General features: G+C 44.0%; 1 protein-coding gene across 2 annotated transcripts in view; it reads left to right on the top strand.

The window, feature by feature from the left end:
* Positions 1–12,018, top strand: part of LOC109866697 (neurabin-1) — a 45,091-nt gene that overhangs the window by 23,754 nt on the left and 9,319 nt on the right. For both annotated transcript variants that reach the window (XM_020455500.2, XM_020455491.2), the window contains exons 3-9: positions 3,947–4,079; positions 4,240–4,360; positions 4,650–4,754; positions 7,894–8,020; positions 10,643–10,792; positions 10,902–10,955; positions 11,193–11,422. In XM_020455500.2, coding sequence (XP_020311089.2) covers positions 3,947–4,079; positions 4,240–4,360; positions 4,650–4,754; positions 7,894–8,020; positions 10,643–10,792; positions 10,902–10,955; positions 11,193–11,422 — 920 coding nt within the window. The remainder of the gene's footprint in view (positions 1–3,946; positions 4,080–4,239; positions 4,361–4,649; positions 4,755–7,893; positions 8,021–10,642; positions 10,793–10,901; positions 10,956–11,192; positions 11,423–12,018) is intronic.

Genomic DNA, 12,018 nt, shown 5'->3' with positions numbered 1-12,018 from the left:
CACACTATTGGCATTCTCTCAACCAGCTTCATGAGGTAGTCACCTGGAATGCATTTCAATTAAAAGTTCATTTGTGGAATTTCTTTCCATAATATGTTTGAGACAATCATTTGTGTTGTGACAAGGTATGGGTGGTATACAGAAGAGCCCTATTTGGTTAAAGACCAAGTCCATTTTATGGCAAGAACAGCTCAAATAAGCAAAGAGAAACGACAGTCAATTCCTTTAAGACATGAAGGTCAGTCTGTCCGGAAAATGTCAAGAACTTTGAAAGTTTCTTCAAGTGCAGTCGCCAAAACCATCAAGTGCTATGATGAAACTGGCTCTCATGAGGACCTTCACAGGAAAGGAAGACCCAGAGTCACCCAGAGACACCAATAAGAAGAAGAGTCTTACTTGGGCCAAAAAACACAAGTAATGGACATTAGACCGGTGGAAATCTGTCCTTTGGTCTGATGAGTCCAAATTTAGATTTTTGGTTCCAACCTCCATGTCTTTGTGAGAGGCAGAGTAGGTGAATGGATGATCTCTGCTAGAGGTCGACCGATTATGATTTTTCAACGCCGATACTGATTATTGGAGGACACACAAAAAAAGCCGATACCGATAAATCTGACTATTTTTTTTATATATATATTCAGAATAATGACAATTACAACAATACAGAATGAACAATGAACACTTTTTTTTACTTAATACATAAATAAAAACTGTTTAGTCTCATAAATAATGAAACATGTTCAAATTCGGTTTAAATAATGGAAAAACACAGTGTTGGAGAAGAAAGTAAAAGTGCAATATGTGCCATGTAAAAAAGCTAACTTTTAAGTTCCTTGCTCAGAACATGAGAACATATGAAGCTGGTGGTTCCTTTGAACATGAGTCTTCAATATTCCCAGTTAAGAAGTTTTAGGTTGTAGTTATTATAGAAATTATGATGCGTCAACTATTTCTCTCTATACCATTTGTATTTCATATATCTTTGACTATTGCATGTTCTTATAGGCACTCTAGCATTGCCAGCTTAAGTGCTGTTTGAATGAATGCTTACGAGCCTGCTGCTGCCTACCACCGCTCAGTCAGACTGGTCTGTCAAATATCAAATCATAGACTTAATTATAATAAAGACTCAGAAATACGGGCCTTTGGTCATCAATATGGTCAAATCAGGAAACTATAATTGCGTAAACAAAATGTTTATTCTTTCAGTGAAATATGGAACCGTTTTATCGAACGGGTGGCAACCCTAACTCTAAATATTGCTGCTACATTGCACAACCTTCAATGTCATGTCAGAATTATGTAAAATTCGGACAAATTAATTATGGTCTTTGTTAGGAAGAAATGGTCTTTACACAGTTCACAATGAGCCCGGCGGCCCAAACTGCTGCATATACCCTGACTCTGCTTGCACAGAACGCAAGAGAAGTGACACAATTTCTCTAGTTAATATTGCCTGCTTAACATGCATTTCTTTTAACTAAATATGCAGGTTTAAAAAAATATACTTCTGTGTACTGATTTTAAGAAAGGCATTGATGTTTATGGTTAGGTACATTTTGTGCAACAGGTGTGCTTTTTTTGCGAATGTTTTTGTTAAATCGTCACCCGTTTGGCGAAGTTGAGGTAGGCTGTGATTTGTTGATAAATTAACAGGCACTGCTTTGATTTTATGCAATGCAGGACAAGCTAGTTAAACTAGTAATATCATCAACCATGTGTAGTTATGTGAATATTAATTGTTTTTTATATGATAAGTTTAATGCTAGCTAGCAACTTACCTTGGCTCCTTGCAGCCACAAGGAGTCCTTTTGATGCTGCACTCGCGTAACAGGTGGTCAGCCTGCCACAGTCTCCTCGTGGATTGCAATGTAATCGGCCATAATCGGCGTCCAAATAATCTTTGCATGTGTGGTTCCTACTGTGAAGCATGGAGGAGGGGGTGTTTTGCTGGTGACACTGATGACACTGCCTGTGATGTTTTTAAAATTGAAGGCACACTTAACCAGCATGGCTACCACAGTATTCTGCAGTGATACGCCATTCCATCTGGTTTGAGCTTAGTGGGACTATCATTTGTTTTTCAACAGGACAATGACCCAACCACCTCCAGGCTGTGTAAGTGCTATTTGACCAAGAAGAAGAGTGATGGAGTGGGGGGTGCTAAGAAGTATTTCTGTATGTAATAATGCCATTTTGTGAGGGGAAAAAACGTATTCTGATTGGCTAGGTCTGGCTCCCAAGTAGATGGGCCTGGCTCTCAAGTGGGTGGACCTATGCCCTCCCAGGCCCACCCATGGCTGTGCCCCTGCCCAGTTATGTGAAATCTATAGATTAGGACCTAATGAATGTATTTCAATTTACTTATTTCCTTCTATGAACTGTAACTCAGCAAAATCTTTGAAATTGTTGCGTTTTATATTTTTGTTCAATATAGTGCGTGCTCTGACTAACATTGGGCCTCACTTTTCTGAGCTCGTCATTGGGTTGTAATAACACAGTGGGTCATGTCTAAGACTCTGTAGTGACATGAGGTAACAACTACCCTGTCCATGTATGGAGATTGCTGTTGTTACAGTGAGGTCACACTTGAAGCTGACCCCATGCCTTAAAATTGAGGGAGAACAGAACAACTCTAGACTAGAGTTTATTCCCTTGGCTTTGCAGTTGTAGACTCCGCATTCCAACTCTTTTAAACCTTGACATATCTTCCCTTTCCTCCGTTTCCTGTAGCTAGCAACACATTTCATTTTGAGTGAGTTTCCTGCAGTTCTTGACATAGGATGTCCGAAGAATATCAAAGCTGAAGACTAATGTGTGGTCCGATCTATTCCATCCCCACCATCAGTAGAGCTCCCTTCTCTCGGAGCAGATCTGAGATCATCTGAAAAAAGAAGCCTTAATCTCAGCTGGCCGTGCTGCTTGCTCTGGCTCTCTGTCTCTTTGGCTGGATATCACATTGTGACTGAGGAGAGGACACCATACAGACCTGGGAGCCCACAGCCCAAGCCGTTTTAGATAGATTGGATTCATACCTTTCTTACTACATCCTGGTAACGTCGTCACTGTAGATGGTTCTAAGAGTGTTTCACAAATCCGATTATGGAAGGCGGCCATGCCAGCTGACTAATACACGCGGTATGTCGGGCTAAATGAACTGTGTGATGTTTGATTTAATCACAGATATGGCGGGATAACGCCCACCTGCAATGAAAGCTGGCAGAGGGCAGGAGATTGCTGACTGAATACAGGCTTTCTGTGAGCTATTCATTTTAGCGCTGAGGATTGCCACCTGTTGCCACAGAGCAATGATCTTTGCCACATCCACTCTTTTCCTTCCAGCTGTGGCCTGCTTTTTCTCGAGGCAGGGCGTGCTTTGCCTGCCACACTTTGTGCGACTAGGATCCTAACATGGAAACCACTACATCGTCTCTGAACTGAACAGAGACTGAACTAGTGCTCTGATGTTATGTCTGCTGAAATCGTAGGTTCTTTAAACCTTAATGGAATCCCTGTAACAGTGTGTCTTGGTGCATACTGGCATTTGCATGCCTCAGTGCTTTAGTTTGCTGTAAACTAGGGAGACTGCAAGTTACCTCACTGTCTGAAAACTAAGACACAGAAGCCTCTTTCACTGGCAAAGGGTGAACCAGAGTTGATGGCACCGAGAGTGCATTTTTTAATTGATAATTAATGGAGGGTTAGAGTTCGAGACATCAAGGCCTAGTCTGCTTAATATTTATTGAAACGCATAACCACAGTAGAGACAAAAACAAATACAATAGTTCTGAGCAGAACAGACTTATTTTAGAGAATAACGTTAATTCTATGAGTACAGAGACAGAAAATGTGTCTGTCCCATATTAGGTCCATTGCTTGTTGTTGGAGTGTGGGGAGTGGTTTACCTAGTTGTAAGCCCCCCGTGCTTGTTGTTCCCACACTGCAGGTGTTCAGCACCTACTCTAACGAGGATTACGACCGGCGCAACGATGAGGTGGACCCCGTGGCGGCGTCGGCTGAGTACGAGCTGGAGAAGAGGGTGGAGAAGATGGACGTGTTCCCTGTGGAAATTGAAAAGGGTCCGTCGCCTTGTCTGTCTTTCATCTTTCCTTTATTAATCCATTTGAGTACCATTGGGCAGCCCTGGCCAATATACATCCTCATCAACATCATCACAAGGGTCCAGAGAATGCAGTCCCATCCATCCATTCTAACTCCCCATCTGTCTTTGCCCCACAGGAGACAACGGCCTGGGCATCAGTATCATAGGGATGGGAGTGGGAGCTGACCAGGGCTTGGAGAAACTAGGAATCTTTGTGAAGACCATATCTGAGCGTGGAGCAGCTGAACGGGATGGCAGGTGATGCCCCTGCCTTTGGGGAAACGCGCTCCGCTCCACTGTGCTTAACCGAACAATTACAGTTTTAACCTTGGCATTTAAAATGTGTTGTGAATTATAGGTGTATCACGATGATCCACAACGCTGGAAGAATTTGTGCATTTCAAAGAAATTAAGGAAAAGCGTCACTATAACATAGTTACAGTACTTTTCTCAAATATCCTCCCCTGTTGATTACACTCCCTCTTTCTAACATACAGTATGTCTCAAATGTCTTTCCTTATGATTGCATTTTGTCCTTTCCAACTAGAATCCAGGTGAATGACCAGATAGTGGAGGTGGATGGGATCAGTCTGGTAGGAGTGACCCAGCTGTTTGCTGCTACAGTTCTGAAGAACACTAAAGGAACAGTCAGGTGAGCTCAGAGTCCATCTCTAATAGACCTTTTGATAGAATGGCGCCGTAGGAGATGGCTGCCGTTTTACGGGCTCCAAACCAATTCTGCTATTGTGTTTCTTTTTGATGTTGTTATTTGTAACTTATTTTGTACATTACGTATTTTGCCACCATCTCTTATGACCGAAAAGAGCTTCTGGATATCAGAACAGTGATTACTCACCTCGTACTGGACGAAGATTTTTTTCTTTAACGAGTCGGACGCAAAGGATTTACTTCAGACACCTGACATGGCCCAAATCCCCATCATTCATATGAGAAAGAGACAAAGATATCAGGGACGTAGGTCAAGGGGCCTTGTAAGGATCAGATGGCGAGTGGGTAATCTGACTCTACCATCAGTCCTATTAGCCAACGTACAATCATTGGATAACAAAATAGATGAGCTACGATCACAAATATACTACCAACGGGACATAAAAAAAATGTAATGATTTATTGTTCACAGAGTCGTGGCTGAACGACAACATGGATAACATACAGCTTCGTAGCTGTAAGCTAACAAGAAAATGCTCACCCAGAGGCAGCGCTCCTATTGGCTGGGGACTTAAATGCAGGGAAACTTAATTCCGTTTTACCTCATTTCTACCAGCATGTTACATGTGCAACCAACTCGAGACCACCTTTACTCCACACAGAGAGACCTACAAAGCAATCCCTCGCCCTCCATTTGGCAAATCTGACCATAACTCTATCCTCCTGATTCCTGCTTACAAGCAAAAACTAAAACAGGAAGTACCAGTGACTCACTCAATACAGAAGTGGTCAGATGACACAAATGCTACGCTACAGGACTCTTTTGCTAGCACAGACTGGAATATGTTCCGGGATTCTTCCGACGGCATTGAGGAGAACACCACATCAGTCACTGGCTTCATCAATAAGTGCATCGACAACGTCGTCCCCACAGTGACCCTACGTACATCCCCCAACCAGAAGCCATGGATTACAGGCAACATCCCATACTGAGCTAAAGGGTAGTGCTTCCGCTTTCAAGGAGCAGGACTCTAACCCGGACGCTTATAACCATCAAACAGATAAGCATCAATACAGGACTAAGATTGAATTCTACTACACCGGCTCCGATGCTCGCCGGATGGGACAGGGCTTGCAAACTATTACGGACTACAAAGGGAAGCACAGCAGCGAGCTACCCAGTGACACAAGCCTACCAGACGAGCTAAATTAATTCTAACGACCTGTAGCACTCACGTCTGTAGCCATGAAGTGCTATGAAAGGATGGTCATCAGGATGTGGAGTGCAATAGAGATTGCACTCCACACTGCCCTTTCCCACCTGGACAAAAGGAACACTTATGTGAGAATGCTATTCATTGACTACAGCTCAGAGTTCAACACCATATTGCTCTCAAAGCGCATCACTTAGCTGACCCTGGGACTAAACACCTCGCTCTGCAACTGGATCCTGGACTTCCTGACCGGCTCCCCTCCTGTACTCCCTGTTCACCCATGACTGCATGGTCAAGCATGACTCCAACACCATCATTAAGTTTGCCGACGACACAACAGTGGTAGCACTTATCACCCACAACGATGAGATAGCCTATAGGGAGGAGGTCAGAGACCTGCTGGTGTGGTGCCAGGATAACACCCTCAACATGACCAAAGGAGATGATTGTGGACCAGAGGAAAAGTAGGGCCGAGCATGCCCCCATTCTCATCGACGGGGCTGTAGTGGAGCAGGTTGAGAGCTTCAAGTTCCTTGGTGTCCACATCACCAACGAACTCTCATGGTCCAAACACACAAAGACAGTTGTGAAGAGGGCACGACAAAGCCTATTCCCCCTCAGGAGACTGAAAAGATTTGGTATGGGTCCTCAGATCCTCAAAAAGTTCTACAACTGCACCATCGAGAGCATCCTAACTGGTTGCATCACCGCTTGGTATGGCAACTGCTCTGCCTCCGACCACAAGGCACTACAGAGAATAGTGTGTACGGCCCAGTACATCACTGGGGCCAAGCTTCCTGCCATCCAGGACCTCTATACCAGGTGATATCAGAGGAAGGCCCTACAAATTGCCAAAGACTCTATCCACCCTAGTCGTAGATTGTTCTCTCTGCTACCGCACAGCAAGCAGTACCGGAGCGCCAAGTCTAGGTCCAAGAGGCTCCTTAACAGCTTCTACCCACAAGCCATAATACTATATATCAGAGGAATATATATCAGAGGACTCCTGAACAGCTAATAATTTTTACGCTGATGCTACTCTCTGTTTATTATCTATGCCTGGTTACTTTACCTCTGTACGTATTACCTCAATTACCTCGACTAACCGGTGCCCCCTCACATTGACTGTATCGGTACCCCAGTATATAGCCTCGTTACTGTTATTTTATTGTTGCTCTTTATTTATTTGTTATTTTCTTCTTCTTTTTTCTTTCTTTTTTGACTTTGTTTATACCTCAGTTTTATTTAGTAAATACTTAACACTTATTTTTCTTTAAACTGCATTGGTTAAGGGCTTGTAAGTAAGCATTTCACTGTAAGGTCTACACCTGTTGTTTTCTATGCACGTGACAAATCAAACGTGAGCTGATTTGATTTTGAAATAAGTCGTAATCATCCTAGGTGTGGCTAGACTCGCCCCCAGAGTTCTAGGTTGCCTGGCAACACGAGATTAAGGTGTGACAGTAATGGAACGTCCAACAAAATACCTCATAGCTTTCTTCAAGTGATATGGTATGACTGGAGGAAAGTAAATATCCTTGAGGAATGTCGAAATATTGAATAAATCGGTTGGTTTTTATTATTGTCTACTGCATGTGCCTCAGGCCTCCACACAGAGAGTAGCCCACATGGGACACGGGTGAATATGTGAATGATTTACTGTACACAATTGAAACGAGAGCACACACACACTCTAGGAAAAGTTCAATAAACAGGCTTCACCCATTTGCCTTACATTACAACGACTCATATCAGTATGAGCCCGCTATTATGATTGAAACTACGCTGGTATGCCAAGACTTAGAGCAAAGGACATAAAATCGACTAGGCAAGGTGTCTGCCAGATACTAAGGCGTCTGCTGGTACTACCACTCTCCACGCTGACCCACTGAACTCTCACACAAACAGCTTTCTGATTGGCCGGGAGAAGCCGGGGACGCAGAGCGAGGTGGCACGTCTGATCAGTGAGACCCTGGAGCAGGAGAAGAGTGAGCAGCAGCACCTGGACGACCCCTATGAACAGTCCACTGAGGAGGTGAGTCACCTGGCCCGTTGGTTAGCCCAATCCAGTTACACTCCATCCGGGAAGGGAGCAGTGAGTAACCCTGGTGCTGTGTGGGTGGGGTGGCTGCTGGAGCCTGCTGGAATTGTGCAATGTTTGCTTTTCAAAAGCCCAGGCAACCACAGGCCTTTATTTGTAGAGGGAACTGGGCATGAAAAGGTAGGGCTCCTTGAAAAGAGACTAAGCTTAAACCTATTGGATCTGTTAAAAGGCGATATACACTGATTATACAAAACATTATGATCACCTGCCCTTTCCATGACATAGACTGACCAGGTGAAAGCTATGATCCCTTATTGATGTCACGTTAAATCCACTTCAATCAGTGTAGATGAAGGGGAGGAGACAGGCTAAAGAAGGATTTTTAAGCCTTGAGACAATTGAGACATGGATAGTGTATGTGTGCCATTCAGAGGCTGAATGGGCAAGACAAAAGATTTTAGTGCCTTTGAACGGGGTATGGTAGTAGGTGCCAGATGCACCGGTTTGTTTTAAGAACTGCAATGCTGCTGGGTTTTTCACGCTCAACAGTTTCCCGTGTGTATCAGGAATGTTCTACCACCCAAAGGACATCCAGCCAGCTTGACACAACTGTGGGAAGCATTGGAGTCAACATCCAAGTGGAACGCTTCCGACACCTTGTAGAGGCCATGCCCAGGCGAATTGAGGCTGTTCTGAGGGCAAAAGGGGGGGTTGCAACTCAATATTAGGAAGGTGTTCTTAATGTTTTGTACATGCAGTGTACATGTCTCATTGTGGAGCATATCATGTAGATACAGTGTATTTGGAAACTATTCAGACCCCTTGACTTTTTCCACATTTTGTTACGTTACAGCCTTATTAAGAAATGTATTCCCTTGTTTTTTCCCCTCATCAATCTGCACACAATACACCATAATGACAAAGCAAAACAGGTTTTTAGAATTGTTTGCAAATGTAAGTATTCAGACCCTTTACTCTGTACTTTGAAGCACCTTTGGCAGTGATTACAGCCTCAAGCTACAAGCTTGGCACACCTGTATTTGGGGAGTTTCTCCCATTCTTCTCTACAGATCCTCTCAAGCTCTGTCAGGTTGGATGGGGAGCATCACTGCACAGCTATTTTCAGGTCTATCCAGAGATGTTAGATCGGGTTCAAGTCCAGGCTCTGGCTGGGCCACTCAAGGACATTCAAAGACTTGTCCCGAAGCTACTCCTGCGTTGTCTGGGCTGTGTGCATAGGGTAGTTGTCCTGTTGGAAGGTAAACTTTCGCCCTTTCATCAAGGATCTCTCTGTGCTTTTCGCCGTTCATCTTTCCCTCGATCCTGACTAGTCTCCCAGCCCCTGCTGCTGAAAAACATCCCCGCAGCATGATGTTGCCTCCACCATGCTTCACCGTAGGGATGGTGCCAGGTATCCTCCAGACGTGACTCTTGGCAAAGAGTTCAATCTTGGTTTCATCAGACCAGAGAATCTTGTTTCTCATGGTCTCAGTCCTTTAGGTGCTGTTTGGCAAACTCCAAGTGGGCTGTCATGTGTGTTTTACTGAGAAGTGGCATCTGTCTGGCCACTCTACCATAAAGGCCTGATTGGTGGAGTGCTGCAGAGATTGTTGTCCTTCTGGAAGATTCTCCCATCTCCACAGAGTAACTCTGGAGGTCTGTCAGCGTGACCATCGGGTTCTTGGTCACCTCCCCGACAAGGCCCTTCTCCCCCGACTGCTCAGTTTGGCCTGGCGGAAGTGGTTCCAAACTTCTTCCATTTAAGAATGATGGAGGCCACTGTGTTCTTGGGGACCTTGAATGCTGCAGAAATGTTTTGGTACCCTTCCCCAGATCTGTGCCCCGACACAATCCTGTCATGGAATCCTTCGACATCATGGCTTGGTTCTTGTCTGACATGCACTGTGAACTGTGGGAACTTATATAGACAGGTGTGTTCCTTTCCAAATCATGTCCAATCAATTGAATTTACTACAGGTGGACTCCAAGTTGTAGAAACATCTCAGGGATGATCAATGGAAACGCCTGAGCTAAATTTAAACTATCAAAGCAAAGGGTCTGAATACTAATGTAAATATGGTGTTTTTTATTTTGAGTAAATGTGCAAACATTTCTAAAAACCTGTTTTTTGTTTTGTCATTATGGGGTATTGTGTGTAGATTGAGGGAACAAACATATTTTAACCCATTTTAGAATATGGCTGTAACGTAACAAAATCTGGAAAAAGTAAAGTGGTCTGAATACATTCCGAATGCCGAACTACTCCTGTCCAAGGAGCTGTTGGTAGTGGTGAACAAATTTGGCCATTTCAATGTGGGTATGCAATTAATCTGTGCAGTAGTGTGATGGGGCTTTTTGTGTTGTTTTTTTCTAAGTGTGTGGTGGCTCATGTTTGGGGTTGTTCCATCACACACACACACACATGTTGATGAGCAGAAGATATGAATTTCCTGCTGATACAGGCCTCCTGCTGAGCTCTCTGCAGGCTACCACGGTAACACTGAGATATGATGTAGTGATTACCCATACCTCTCCCCTGGGCCCCGAGCCGAGCTGCTGGGCGCCACGTGGGCAATTGATTGGCTGCGTGATTGTGGTTGTTTTGTGTTTCAGGAGGAGCACTATGAGGAAGAGGAGGGAGGTATCCTAGGGTCTAGTTTCTCCGGCGGAAGGCCAGTGGAGGTGTTTGACCTGCCGAAGACCGAGGCCATGTTCATGCCCTCCAACGTGGACTCCACACAGATGGGCTTCAAATTCAAGGAGGTATTTCTAATGTTAGAATTATCACAAGTTTACAGTTTGGTGGCTGTGTAATTATGTGTGTGATATGTGCTTGTTTTTGTTGCTTAAATTGTTTCTTTCTTTACCCTAGCTCCAGCTGAAACACAACACAGCAACAGCTGAAATAAACCAACTGAAGGAAAAGGTAGGTCAATCTGAAGAACAAACGATTGTTTTATAAACACGAGAACTTATGGATAAATGCTTGGATCGTAAGCCGACGCCAGCCCAGTGACTAACCATAAATGTCATCAGTCACACTGTCTGTCTCTGCCTGTCAGTCACCTGACTGACCGTAATGATTTGAATATGTTGATTGTACTAGTAGACGAGAAGCCCTTACGTTTAGGTAGTAAAAATACCTTTCACTCTTCCTTCACAGCTAAGGGTGTCTGAGGAGGACAAAGCATCCAGGGAGTCCATGGAGGTTGATTTGGAGCAGAAGATTGAGGAGAATAACGAGAAGATGTTGAAGCTGGAGAAGTACTGGCTGGAGGCCCAGGCTCTGTGTAAAACTGTCAACAAGCAACTGTCGGAGACCCAGAGCCAGTACGGGACGCTGGACAAGAAATACAACAAGGCCAAGAAACTGCTCAAAGACTACCAGCAGAAGTGAGTTTTATTTTATTTCACTTTTATTGAACCAGGTAGGCTAGTTGAGAACAAGTTCTCATTTGCAATTGCGACCTGGCCAAGATAAAGCACAGCAGTCCAACACATACAACAACACAGAGTTACACATGGAGTAAAACAAACATACAGTCAATAATACAGTAGAAAAAAGAAAAGTGTATATATACAGTGTGTGCAAATGAGGTAAGATAAGGGAGGTAAGGCAAGAAATAGGCCCGGGTGGCGAAGTAATTACAATATAGCAATTAAACACTGGAATGGTAGATGTGCAGAAGATGAATGTGCAAGTAGAGATACTGGGGTGCAAAAAAAAATACAGTATGGGGATGAGGTAGTTGGATGGGCTGTTTACAGATGAACTATGTACAGGTGCAGTGATCTGTGAGCTGCTCTGATAGCTGGTGCTTAAAGCTAGTGAGGGAGACATGAGTCATCAGTTTCAGTGATTTTTGCAGTTCGAGTTGAGTTCACTAAGTTATACGTGCATTTTTTCATTATTTAGAAGTCGCTACTTCAGCTAAGTAAGTTTCTGTGTTGACCAGGCCTAAGGCTTCCTTCCACTATGCTGAGTCACG

Source organism: Oncorhynchus kisutch, linkage group LG2, assembly GCF_002021735.2.
Source record: "Oncorhynchus kisutch isolate 150728-3 linkage group LG2, Okis_V2, whole genome shotgun sequence".
In the NCBI taxonomy this organism is placed as follows: Eukaryota; Metazoa; Chordata; class Actinopteri; order Salmoniformes; family Salmonidae; genus Oncorhynchus; species Oncorhynchus kisutch.
This window is presented reverse-complemented; position numbering and strand designations above follow the sequence as displayed.